At 43.3% G+C, this 14,479-nt stretch overlaps 1 protein-coding gene across 2 annotated transcripts in view; it reads right to left on the bottom strand.

Moving 5' to 3' along the window:
• Positions 1-14,479, bottom strand: part of ssbp4 (single stranded DNA binding protein 4) — a 107,437-nt gene that overhangs the window by 22,468 nt on the left and 70,490 nt on the right. For both annotated transcript variants that reach the window (XM_008277509.1, XM_008277511.1), the window contains exon 5: positions 6,039-6,128. In XM_008277509.1, the coding sequence (XP_008275731.1) occupies positions 6,039-6,128 (90 nt within the window). The remainder of the gene's footprint in view (positions 1-6,038; positions 6,129-14,479) is intronic.

The raw sequence follows: 14,479 nt of genomic DNA on the forward strand, positions 1-14,479 counted from the left end.
AAGGAGGGGGACACGGGGAGCGTTAAATGAAGCAATTAATAAAATCATTTTCTACCCGGCTAAGGAGATAACAGCTTGGCACAGTACCACAAACCCATCAACACAACCCCCTCGCCTCCTCACCACTCATTTCAGCTTAAGGAAGACCCACACCGCTGCCCCTGATGGACCACTAACAGAGAGAGAGAGAAAGAGGTGGAAGAGCACCAGTCTTCTGAGGGGGCTTTTTATTCTCTCTTGTTTATCGCTGCTAACACTAGAGGGCAGTGTGTAACTGCCATCGAAACTACTGGACACACACACACCTACACACACACGCACACACACACAAACAGAGAGCGAGAACACAAAGCAGTCTGCATCACTGAACACAACAAACAAAGCCAGGAGGAACAGCACCACACACACACACACACACACACACACACAGACACACACAAACACACCGAATGCACACTCATTGTCATTCCTCGCTAACATTCCAGAGAGAGCAGCAGTGGCAGCAGTAGGTCTCCTGCTAGCTCATGGTATATAGCATGGCAACATGTCAGCTCAGAGATGGGAACACGCTATCAGGGGTGTTTTCTCCTGCGAGGACAGCCATGAAACGCTGACAGCCATTTAAACACGTTAGGATGGCACCAAATGATTTATATATACGCCGCGTCGCAAAAGGTTTTAGGCTCTAGACGTGAAGTAAGGTGTCTGATCGGTGCCAAATTCATTCTGCAGAACACACAGTAACACATTCAGTAAAGAGGCATCTCCAGCTACAGAAAGAACAAGGAGCCCTGATACCCCACAGCAACAATTACCGAGTCAGTCTGGGATTACACGATGAGACAGAAGACATCGAGGCAACCTAAATCCACACATCGACTGTGGCGAGTTATGCAAGATGCCTGGATCCACCTCCTTTTGAGAGTTGGTGGTGGTAGTTTAGTTGAAACTAATTGATCCTCACTTCACCGCTGGTGTCTCAAACTTCCACACAATGCGCCTGATCTTCTGCTCCTCAGGTAAGAGGAGCGTTCTGGATTTAACGACACATCTGGTAAAGCGCGTTTAAGTTCCCACGTCTGCCTCAAAACTGATAAAGCGCACGATATCGGAAACGTTCTGCCGATAGAGCCCAAGCAGCTGGAGACAAAGGCTACATTCAAATCGCTGTGTAACTGTAGTGACTCTTATCAGCGAGTTTGAACAAACACGACAGACGGAGAAAACTCTCGGTTTTAAGTGTCTGTCATTCAAAGGAAATTGTTCGGTATCACCTTTGTCGCTGTCCTCTCAAGGATAAGTAATGAAGATAACAGTAAAAGACGGTTCCTCCTCTCGACGGCTTCAGTTCAGACAGAAAAGTTTTGCCCGCACACTCTAATCTGGGTCTTTTGGCATCTGTCTTTTTGAATCATCCAGTTCTACTTCAGATATAGCAGAAGGGAAAAAAAAAACATTTTAAAGTGTTTTTTTAGAGCTTTTTTACACCCAATCTCTTGGCGTCTTTTGTCCAGTGGTCAAAGAGGTCGAACACTGTTATGTTTCGCTTTGTAAGATTCCGACAATTTGGACAATATGTGCGCTGCTTTGTGTCCAAGAGAAGCCACATAACAACTACGTAATTATCTTTCTGTTCTGCAGTCGCCCAGGATCTAATCCAGAAGTCTGCATCCTCCACCGAAGGAACAACAATGACCCCCCGACCAAACCCGCAGACTCGACATTTGGCCTTTACACATAATAAATAATAGCTCTGTTCTTCGATCATTCCTAAACGGTCTCCCATTCACTTCCCGGAGCACCTTGTTTATCTGCGTCTTTGTAATAAAACTGACCAGAATGAATCCCGAGATCAGCCTTACCTTTGATAAATAAATTACCGAGCGCAGATGTCTCCTTAATTCACCATGTGCCTGCCATGTGTCAGCTTTGAACAGGTTCTTAAATTTTGTCTTTGATACCTGCGTTGCTTGTTCTTAAATGTGTAATCAAACCTAATCCTCTTGTTGTTGCTTTTTAGGTGTTTGTCCCTGAAGAGCTGCAATTACCTGCAGTAACACACACAGCCTTTGACTTTGGATCCCCTTTTTTTTATTTATTTTTTTTGGCAAAAGAAAGAATTTAGCAGTCGCCCCCCTATCCATGACTGGTTTACAGACTTAATGGAGCGCATTAAGTTTTTTTGGAGTTACCACGTGTAGATGACAGAATAAACAAAGACGGGTTTTTGTTTTGAACCTAAAGAGCACATTTTTATCATTTTTTTAAATAATCTTTGACTTTCCTGACACCTCGATGTCCTCTCCTCTCTGCTGCTTTTTTCTCCCTCCTCCCTGTCATTAACTCTGTCTCTCTTTGCAGCCTCTCCTCCCTCTTTCTCCTCCCCCGTCATCTCCCCTTTTGCTTGTCCTCCCCAGAGGGCCATGATGCAGCAGGGATGGACTTTTGCTGAGAGGGGGAGGATTATACACCAAATGCATACCCCACAGACACTTTCCTCTTTCTTCCTCTGTCTTCCTGCCTAAATCGCGTTCCTTCTCTTTGGATACCTTCTCTTTTTTTCCCCCCTCCCGCTGCAGGAGCTCCATATTAGGGGAGCTTCCACCTCCATTTCTTCCTCCACTGTCCCTCCTTTGCCCCTCATCCCTCTCTCCCAGGACTGAAGCCAATAACAGTGTTGGGGTCACCTATGTTAATTACCGTGCCAGTGCAACTGGGAAAAATTTCTGCAGCAACACATTCACACGTGAACAGTTCTCTCTCTCTCTCACACACACACACACACACAGGAGTCGGTGAGTAAGCATGTGTCACCGAAGCAGTGTGTGAGAAAATAATAGTTTCAAAGACAAGGGAAATGGAGAAAGTGAGGAAATGTCATGGAGAAGGATGCCAGCAGTACAAAGGAGAAGGTGGGAGAGGAAAAGTGACCGCAAGTTTAGAAGAGAAATGACTACAGCGGTGAGAAAACCCACAGATATAATCCATTAACGATTCTGCGTCGCCGTCCACTCGACTGACCTCACCTTCAGAGAGAAGTGCGACGAGAATACGGCTAAAATCTCAACAATATGTAAGGAAAGGAGAAAAATAAATAAATAAAAAAATCTGCTTTCCCCCCCCCTCTCTTCATTTTGAATGAATAAATGCATTGCAGAAAACTGCACCTTCAGCGTGGACTGCAACCATTAGTTCACCAAGGAGCGGATGTCAGCTACCTGCAGAAAGCAACGTGTGTGGTTTTACCTCTGGCTCGGGTTGAAAGATGCTGCTCCTTTGGTAGCAGCTCGGCTTGAGGAAATTCGATGTAAAGTTTGGGAGCGTTTTGTCTCAGTTTTTTTTGTGCACTGTGCAGGTTCTCCTGTTCTCCCCCTTTATTTATTCTTATTTTTCTCACCTTTGCCTGCTTTGCTCAGATTAGCTGAACTAAGCAGAGATGGAGGAAGGAAAATATAGCAGCTATCCATCCTCTCTTTCTTTCTTTTCCCTGTCCCTGCTCTGCCCATCCTGCCTCCCTGCCTCCCTGCCTGTCTGTCTGTCTGACTGTCTGTCTGACTGTCTGTCTGTCATGCACACAGGGTCTATTTATGGAAAGCAATGTCACTCACGCAACACCATCAGATCGCTTTCTCCCCGGCCTGCTCGCTGCTCATACATCATTAACATTCTCCCAGACCCCAACACACACGGCACACGGCACGCTGCCAATCAAACGACGCAGGAAAAAACAGGAAAATTGCCATCCAGCCTCACGCTGTCCGTACTTAAACATCAGGCAGACTAAATGTCCACTTAGAGGAAATCTGAGCAAAATCCTCGCAGCTTACAGTGTGTTTACTTCTTCTGACAAGAGATTAACAAAGCACGCCTCGTTAGAACAGATGCTCGCGTGCAATTACTACACCTGCAGCTGTAACTTATCAATGAATCTGTTGATAAATGCTTCTGATTAATAAAATAAAAATAACTGTCAATTCATTGTCCTGTATTTCTTGGTCTAACAGAACAATCAAACAACTCTCACGCTTAGGGCTGCCACTTCAGATGAATCTATCAACTATCTAACTGTTAATTGTCCTCTAACGAAGCCAAATGATCATTTTATTTAAGTTCACTGTATTTTGACAAACTACATATCATCGTATAAGGCAGCACAGTGCAGAATGTAAGCAAAAGTTTGCATATGAAAGTGCAAAACTGCAGGTTTAAACTGAAAAAGTCAGTAGAGCAACTTCAAAATAAACCTGAATAAAGTCACAAAGCTTGGATTGTGTTCTAAAGTGCAATTCAGACGTACTTTGCAAGTACAGAAGAGCTGGAGTAACTTGTTCTTTTACTGTAATTCTTCTCTGACTTTGGTAATAGACAAAAATAAATAAAAATGCAGCCGACAGCAGACCGCGCTGTTAAATAAGCGAACGCGACTGCTGGTGAATAAACGAGCCACGTTTCAGTCACTATTTCACACTCGGTCTGTTGTCTGACAACAGAAACAGAAAAAAAACGAGTATGACAACAGCTTAACTGGAACACTGCTGCATTAAAATATTTGAGCACAGGGAGCAGGAGAGAAGAACACAGATGTAAAGTGCCTTCTTTGTGTTTCTCCTTCAGGTGTTTGTGCTGCTGTGGGCTACAAATGAAACCTTGCACAGGTTACAAACCACCTTTTTTTTGTTTATGTGATAATTTGAAGTACTCCCAGACTTTCAAAGCCCTTTACACTGAACTGAGCTGGACTTTGCTGTTGCCTCTATTGTCTAAAAATGCAGCAGGTGACCAATGACTGGAGACAAAAACAAATGACATCATGATGCAGAAATGTAGTGACACAGCAGTAAGACGTCTGTTATATTGAATTGAAGTAAAGAAATAATCTTGATGTTGACTATTTTCAGCATCAATGCCATCGACTAATACCGACTAACTGCGGAAGCTCTACTCGTGTTTGCATTAAGCTTGCAGGCTAGTTTAATTCAGTCTGCAGACAGAACTAGAAGGAGACTAGCTTTAGAGATGCTGATAGATGTTGCTTGTTATTTTCAGGTTAGGTTTTCTCAAAACGTTGTGCCAATTTATAAAAACCAGCTGCTGCATGTAGCCTCAGATCGACAGAAGAGTGGAACCAGGCTTCTCATCAGTGAATAAAATGTTGCACTATTCCTTTAAAGGCTCATCCACAGACAAAGACAAATGTCACAAAGCTTTTCTTCAAGGAAATCTAAACTTTATAACCTTTTTTATGTAAACGATTTCACAAAATGCTCCCAAAGCTTGGACCCCAAATGATATAATGTGAAAAATCTAATATTCGCAGGTGACTTTCGCGTACAACTATTTTTTTTCACTTAAACAATTATCCGTCGCAGAAAACTGCGGTTTTAAGTGAAAACCACATTGTCGGTTCACCTTCAGTGATTCCGTGAATATCTTTCGGTGGGGCGTACAGTTATTTTAAAACCTCAATTTTGAAAGTGTTACCGGTTTAATGTGGGTCAAAGTGTCAAATAAGGCTTCTGTGTGTGCGTGTTTGAATGCAAGACAGAAAAGGAGAGAGTGATGCACAAAGAGGGAGAGAGAGAGAGAGTGTGAGTGACCTCGTCAGCCTCCGAGACAGCCTTCAGAGAACAGTGATGACAGGAGGAATTAGTGAAGCAACACAAACCAGAGAAAATAGCCTCCTCTCCTCTCCTCTCTCCCTAAACCTACCACCGCTTCCACTTGCATACAGATCAATCTTATATTTAGGAAAATGCATCATATCGGTGAAAACCCTGTGAGTCTGAAGCGTCACACAGAGCAGCAAGAGTTAACAACCCGAGCGTGGACATATGGGACGGAGGCAGAGAGACAGAGAAGGGAACACATCTGGACAGGGATTAGGACAGCTAAAGAGGCTAAAAAAGGAGGAGGAGACAGAAGGATAGGCTTAGCGGTGGTCGAGGGAGGGGCGGAGGGGATGTGCGATGGTTGGAGGTGGTGGTGCTGGTGGTGGGGGTGGGTGAAGGATGAAGTCAGGAGAAGACTCGTTTTCTTACTTGAAAGAAGCCCGGGGGCATGGGTCCTCCCGGCATGCCATCGTTGGGTGGCATGTTGCCCATCACTGGACTGGGGGCAGCGGCCGCGCTCTGCAAAAAAAAAAAACACAAGTTTACTCCCAGTGTTGGTGTTCAGTGGAGCCACGCACAGCTACAGGACAACCAGCAAGGTGTTAAAATACAGCACAATTAGCAGAGAGACAGAAATGATTTGCAACTAAACTTCTAACCCTGATTGCATTCTTTGCAGAGAAAATGGAGCAATTATAGATATCTGATGATATCTGATGAAGATATGATTATTTGGACAAAGCGATAAATGAAAATGCAGATATAGAACATATAGTAGATTCCAGTAAACTAGATTGTATGTTGCAAACAGCAAAACTAAACGTATGCTTCCAGAATCAGTAGAAAATGAATGTGTCACACATTTCATTGGCTGAAAGTTGAAAGAAGCTCGTCTGCAGCATGTTTTGCTGTTTCGGTTGACTGATGTATAAAAAAACAACAACCCGTAAATCAGTATTATGATCTTTGATTTATGCAACAGCCTTTATTTCTGCATGCAACCCCTGTTTGGATGTGGCCTCCAAATATATTTCTGGCAATATTTCCTTCATCTCTCCTCTCAATTATAATGATTTTCTACATCGGGGAGGAGACAGATGTGACACTCGCTGCTCTGGTTTTCTTCTGAGGCAGCCAAGCTGACAGTCGGTGTTTGGTCATGACTGCTTTGTCACAGCTCGACATTCACACACGGACAGGACAACGAAAGGAGGAATCAAAAAGTTACACTCAGAGCAAAGTTTAAGGCAAAGGATGCTTAGAAAATGTTCCCAATACTGTGGAAGAGGACTTACAAAGCTACAAGCAGCTACGTAGCACACTGGCAGACCACACTGTAAAAAATAAACATTTATAACATTTGACTACTGAATTATCTGTTAATTTAGAGTTTTCTGTTTTTGATAAATGACAAATAACAACTAATTAAAATCACAATATTTGACCATAAAATCATTTAAAATAATCAAACATTGTTATTTTACAGCTATTTGACATTATTTAAAGAAAAAAATATAATATTGGTAAATGTTAAATCATTTTTTTAACCGTTACTTTACATAATTTCACTATTTTGTTAAATTACAAAGAAATAACCAGTAAAAAAAAAAAATCAAATCACAGAAACAAAACTATTAACACATTACAAAAGGCCAAAACTAGTCATTTGTTCTTTTAAAATGTCTGATAATAAAATTATCCTTCTAAAAGAAATAAAAACAGCTGAGAATATTGTTATTTTACAGCTATTTTCTATATATATGTTGGATTAAAAAAAAAAAAAAAGTTAAAAAAAAGCTTATTTTTTAAAAATCAATGTACATGTTTGTTAGAAAAATAGGTCAAACTGTAAAAAAAAATGTCCACATCAGAAATCTATATTTTTACAAGTAATATTTTTTCTTTTTCCCTCTTTTACAAGGCGTTGCCATAAAATTACACCATTTCAATGTATTTCAGCTAAAAATTACATTATTTTAAACATATCTGCCTGTACTTTTGGGGGAGTTTTAAAGTTTTGTTGTTGCCATATTTTTACAGGATACTTTTTACAGTGTGTCTTTATGTTTTCCTGACAAGCGACCTTGATGTGTTACCTGTGGGAGGATGAGCAGGTTTAAAAATAAACCTCTCCTAACCATGACCACAGCTTTTCTCTGACCCCAACCACGTGGTTCTCATGACCACACCTCAGCCATGTCAGAAACGGCTCAATAGTGCCAATATTTCCATTTTACATCCACAAACACGTATTTCCTGCTGAACAATCACAGACTCGCATCCACGAAACGTACAAATGCGCTCACGCTCGCTCTGCTCCAGCCCTTCCCCCCGCTGTAACTAGAGCTTCACTCACTTCCACTGCAAACAATCCCTCCATGCCTCGGCTGACCTGCACGGCCCAGACACTAACTAACAGGCCCCGAGGCCACGAGGCAGGACACACACAAGTGCACACACACACACACACACATGGTGGTAAAAGGGTGTGAATCTGTGGGACTCTGAACACAACATAAGAGACTTACAGACATGGACATCAACCGGAGTCAGACACAAGCAGAAAGTGGAGATAGAGAGAGAGAGAGAGAGAAAGAGAGAGGGAGGCATTTAAACAGACGGAGCTGGAAAACCGGAGAGGAGGAGGCAGCCGGAGTTCTCTCGAAGGGTGATGAGAGGTCGGACAGTGAAGAACAGCCCACTATGTCTCGGTCTATGTGTGAACCATGTCAGTTCCTTCCAGCCTCAGCGGCAGACAAGCACGAGGAAGAGGTCAAGACCGAAGCACAAAGTAAAGGAGCGCGTGGCTAACTTGCTGTCAATGCAGAATTAACATTTTACTGGGGTTCACTGATAACCTGAGAGCTTCTTGTTCATAAAAAATGCACATTAACCCTCCGTACAGGACAGGTATGGAAAATTTTCTGCCTTTTGCTCGTGGCCACGTGGTCTGGGAAGAATAGCAACTGGGGCTGATTTAAGGCATCTCTAGCCAACCAAAACTGTGAAAAAATGCCAAACAAGTCCTGGTTTCTAGTAACCAAAACCTGTCCAAGAACCAGAGTTGCATCCAATTAACATCCAGCCAAAAGACACCGTGTTGGGTCTGTCTGTTATCATATGTACCACCTGAGCTAACCAATCATTAGGTTTGATTTGTTCTTTTCTATCAAGATGACTTGGGGTGCATAATTAAGTAAAATATTATCAAAATCACAATATGAACAACACGTCAAAACAATAATTATAAATGAAGAATTCTGGTGCGACAGAGACGCTCTGACCTATAAATCACTTTCTCCAAACATAACAGCTTACTAGGTGAAGCAAAAATCACTTTTATTTATAATTATTATGTTATTATTTATTTAAAAATGCAGAAATGGCTATTTGCACTAAAATCATCACTTGGAATATTATTAAAATTCTGACAATATTACTTTATTTTGCAAACCCTTCAGCCTTAAGAGGACTGGACTGTGAAAAAGAGGTGCTGCTCTTCTCAATAGCTACTTGGTGTGAGGCTTGACTCTTGGATTTTTCCATTTTTTCCATTTATGTGGACATGTCAAGGTTGCTACTGGCTCCTCTTGGATTGTGTGTATATATTTCTATAGCAGATGCACAGTCAAATAAAGTTGTGTTGTTTTATCGCTGGTTTTGGGTCCCTGTGTTATCATCGGAGTTCATCCAAAATTAAGTTTAACTGTGAGTAAAGGAGATAAAAATGCATTTCTTTTCTATCAAGTTGGACTAAGGCGGTGCAATTAACTCAAATATGATCAAAATCACAATATGACAAGCTAAAATACATTGAGACATATATTCTAAATAAAGAATTCTGGTGCTACAGAGAAGCTCGGACCTATCAATCACTTTCCTCCTGACAGGAAAAGCCTGCTTGGTGCAGAAACAAAATCACTATTGTTTTTATTGGTGCAAAAATTGCTATTCACACTTTTATCTTGAAATATTGTTAAAATATTGACTTTTTATTTTGCAAACCCTTCAGCCTTAAGAGGACTGTGCTGTAAGACAGAGTTGCTGCTCTTCTCAGTAGCTAGCTGGTATGAGGCTTGGCTGCCCTTTTGGGTTTCTCCATCGTTTTACATTTATGTGGACATGTCAAGGTTCCTACAGGCTCCTCTTGGATTGTGTCTGTATTTCTGTAGCAGATGCATAGTTAAATAAAGTTGTTTGACTTTGTCTTATCATATTTACCAGCGATCTGAGTTAATCCAGCATTAAGTTTAAATGTGATAAAAGGAGATAAAAGTGCATTTTTTTTGTATCAAGGACTAAGGCTGCATAATTAACTAAAATATGATCAAAACCACAACATGACAAGCTAAAATACATTGAGACATATATTTTAATCACTTTTATTTTTTTTTTGGTGCAAAAATTGCTACTTTTTTCTTTTTTTTTTTGCAAACCCTTCAGCCTTAAGAGGACTGTACTGCAAGAAAGAGTTGCTGCTCTTCTCAGCAGCTAGCTGGCGAGAGGCTTGACTGCCCTTTTGGGTCTTTCCATCTTTTCTCACGTATTTAGACACGTCAAGGTTCCTATAGGCTCCTCTTGGATTGTGTCTGTATTTCTATGGCAGACGTGACGTTGTGTGAAACCAGCTTCGCAAATGGTGCAACTTTTTCTTTTTTCTTTCCCCCCCCTCACATATCTCCACACTGGGAATCCAAGACGCTGCCCCTGACCCCCGTGATAATTGTGAGCCTTTATCGAACAATGAGCGGCAAAAACAATAGGCTAAATACTGTATATTTGCACACATGTGCGCGCACACAATTGCAAACAGTTAACCAGCTGTTGTGTTTCTGAGAGCATTAAGGGATCAGCGCAGAGAGAGAGAGAGAGAGAGAGGGGGGAAAAAAAAGAGGATGAGAGATAGAGGAAAGGAGGGCGAAATGAAAATGAGAGAAGGAAGACGGTTGGATGGACGGCGGGGCATCTCGGGGAAAAAGAGGAGGAGGAAGAGGAGGAGGAGGAAGAGTGAATGGAAGTGGTGCTGGCATGTAAGTATATGTGTGGCGAGTGTGTGTGTGTGTGTGTGTGTGTGTGTGTGTGTGTGTGGCTGCCTGCCTCAGCCAGCCAACGAGGCTCCACAGTACTCAGGTGAAGCAGCAGCAAAAGGCCCCTTCTCCTAGTTGCCATGACAACCCCGACCTCAGCTCCTGCTCTCCAGTGCCCATTAAAACCCTCAGGCCGTCAATCATCAGCATGGCCAGGGAGCAGAGAGAGAGAGAGAGAGAGAGGGACACGGAGAGAGAGAAACCAAGAGGTAGAGAAAGAGAGAGAGAGGAAAAAAAAAAACAAGAAAAGAAAGAGAAAAAGAAACAGACATGGAGTTTAAAGCAGCCTGTGGCTTTTGATAGCTGCCCTGTTTGCCACAGCTATCTCCCTCCTTTTTCCTCTCCCTCTTGCACACAAACAAACCTGATACACAATGCCGGCGCGGTGTTAACTCCTCGCGCTCATCACTCCTCCTTTAAGCTCTCTCCACCTCCACCAAACCGTCCACTGATAATCAGAGCCACATTTCACCACATATTATCTTCTCCGAAATGAGCTTTCTTCCACCAGCGTTCCAATTCTACCTAACAATCGCTACGTGGCGGCTTCAAAATCAATTAAGAATTCAGCTTTCTCCCCCAAAATGTAAAGCTTCCAGTCCATCTCCTTGATATTCTCTGTAACTATACTCTCTGGTGTTACAGCTTGGTGGGAAATATATACATTTTTTTTCTCCCCACTTGCCCACGGAGAGATCAGCTCATTGATGCCTCCTTACGTCTGTGAGCGATTTGAAGAGACACGTTGAAAGGTGTACGCTTTGCTACCTGAATGTCTATAAGATTAAGATGCAATCTGTTTAAAGCTGTAGTTCCACATTTTGGGCAACGCGCTTGTTTGCCTTCTTGCCCAAAGTTAGATGAGCGGATTGATAGACGGCTCTCGCGTCTTTATTGCAAATACAAACCTGCCGCCAGCAGCTGGGAAGATTAGCTTAGCATAAATACTGGAAACAGTAGGAAACAGCTAGCCTGGCAAGCAAGAAAGCAAATATTTCTCTGAATGTATTCCTCTTTTGTGATTCATCATCTTACAACAACCCAATACGGTGACGGACTAAATAATTAAATGGCATGTTTTATTTGTTTTGCAGGTCTTTATTGATGGAATCTTCGGGTATCCAATGACGTCAACGCGAGCCAAAAACACGGCAATCTCTCCCATCAGCACCTCCCCTCCCACGTGACGCGAACGAGGCATTATCATGGAGCATGTATTTGATAATTTCCTCTAACAGAAGGGGTCTGTGGTCCTTTGGCCCCTGGTTGTGATCCTCTTTAGCTCCGTAGTGGAGGCTGGTTAGCTGGCCGGGCCCACAGACAGTGAGTGAGCGGCTCTATCTGTCCGGTGATCAGACCTCGGCTTCCAGGGGGTAATGGATCTGCTGTTATCTGGGTCCAGACAAGCAGGCCAACACACTGCTACCTGCTGGCCACAACAACACTGATACCGACCTGTAAGTGGCTGTGCGCTCGCGAATACGTGCGCGCGAGCCTGTGTTTGGTCCACACCGGCGCCCTGAGGCTCTGAAACATAAAGTTCACACATGCAGACAGAGTCCAATCCGACTCGTCTGTGGGCTTACATCATTCACACAAGGGCTTCTGTTTGCATCTGCTACATCCTCTCTGTGCCTCTCTCGCTCTTTGTCTGCTGCACAAAAAAGGCACCAACTGCTGAAAAAGCAGACGGATTGAAATTGTTAATGTAAAGAACTTGTCCTTGATGCGTGAGGGCTACAAAGAAGGAGAGATGCTTAATCAGAAAGAAAAAAAAAAAAAAGAGAGACACTTCAGTTAAATCTGACGCCTGTGCAGGCACAAACAGGAATATGTATGTACGGATGTGTCTCCGGCAAAAATGAATAATCCATTGTGTGATTCTGGGGTTGGGGGACTGATTTGCAGACAAACTGCTGGTTTCATCCGGCCTGCGGTGTCTTGTGCAAACCAAACCAGGAATTACTCTTAACGCGGCTCCTTACTGTCACTGCCGTCACCCTCTCTCCCCCCCATTTGTCCTTCTGTCACAGCCCTCCTTCTACCTCCTCTTCCCTCCGCTTCAAGTGCTCCAATAACTCTGTCAGCGAAGTCAACTCTATAAAGATTAGCAGAGAGGCAGGAGTGTGTAAGCAGGGCTGCCGGCCGACAGACGGGTCTAATCGATGGAAGACGGAGAGCTGCCGGCCTGCTCTGGCAGAAGCCACGCTCCCGACCCCGCCACGTGGAAATGCCCTCCGTGGCACGAGTATGCAGAAAAATATGCACACACACGGTGAGTATGCACGCTGTATATACCGCACACAAACACACACATATGCTGCTGCATTCCCATAGCTCCGGCAGCTGTTATGTCAATCAGGTGAATTAATTACCGGTAAACAAATCTGCTTGGGATCCCCCCACAGAACGCACACAAACAAACATCCCTCCCTCCTCGCCTCCGTCTCCGAAGCATCTCCTTCCCAACGTCGGGGGGGCCCCAGGAGCCCCGGAGCTGCCTCCCAGCTACCCAGGCACCGCTCCGAGCTGGAAGCCCAGAGGGAAGGCGCCGTGGCTGGGGGACGCCGCTCCGGCTCTCCCCCTGCTGCCCTGGAGCACCTGCCTTAACTCCCGCTGCTGCCTCTCAGGCTAACCAATCAACCTATGGCACTCCACACGCACCGGCTGACAGGAAAGAAAACACATTACCGGGTGCAGACGGCATAAACACACACATGCGCACATGTATGCACACAAACACAGACACCTGAACAAAAAAAAAAAAAAAAACTGCTCTGAGATGACACAAACAAATGCCGAAACACAGACAATTCTGCTTGTCAATTCCTGCCTCCTGTAAACATCATATTGATGTGGTGGCTCTCTGTGGATGGCAGCTGACAGAATGAAGGGAGGGATACACACCACATGACAGACAAAACAGCGGGAAATAAATAAAGAAAAACAAGCAAACAGAAACACTGAGAAGTAGTTTTTTTTTTAAAGAAAGATTAAAGCCAGTTTTACTTTTAACATGTACATTAGATCAAACCGGCATTTTACATTTATAAGGAGAAATTATCCCTCCTACCAGAAATCACGACGGCGAAAGAGTTAACTGAAAAGTTAATTGCTGGGAAACGAGGCAACATCAACAAAAAAAGTCTGCTGGGGCAAAACATGAGAAGCCGCACAATCACAAAGGAATTAAACAGGATTCAGTCGATCTTATTTGCAAGAGAGAACAAAGGCAAACAGTAACTGTCTGTTGAAAACATCCCGCAAAGTTTACAGACTAGTTCAACTTTGACCTACTGTACTTGTGATAGTTGGGCAGACGCTGTTTTTTGGAGGTTTTTTTTTTTTTTTTTTGGCGTACAATAAAGGATGGTGAACAACATGTCAGGTGTTTCCACTTTTGGATTCTTTCCAGAAATATAGTTTCACTTTCTCTACTTTATCTTTACCTGCTGGCTTGATCATCTGACGACTCCTTTCAGGTTCTGTTGAACTTCAATGTAGCTGAATTTGCTGAAACTTTAACTGTCATCCTGTACAATTGCTAAAAGTTATTTATTTACCTTTTTGATACACAGATCAGCCCCATCACTAAAGCCACCTGCCTGCTTGGTTAGATGAGATTTAAGGAGTTTGGAGGTTGACTTGGACTCTTTGGGAAGGTCCTCGAGCCATTTCTGAGCAGACTGTGTGTTGTGGTGGTCACATTATCTAGATCAGGGGTGCCCAATCCTGGTCCTCGAGAGCCCCTATCCAGCATGTTTTAGATGTTTCCCTCTTCCA

The sequence above is a fragment of the Stegastes partitus genome, unplaced genomic scaffold (genome assembly GCF_000690725.1).
Source record: "Stegastes partitus isolate 25-593 unplaced genomic scaffold, Stegastes_partitus-1.0.2 Scaffold99, whole genome shotgun sequence".
In the NCBI taxonomy this organism is placed as follows: domain Eukaryota; kingdom Metazoa; phylum Chordata; class Actinopteri; family Pomacentridae; genus Stegastes; species Stegastes partitus.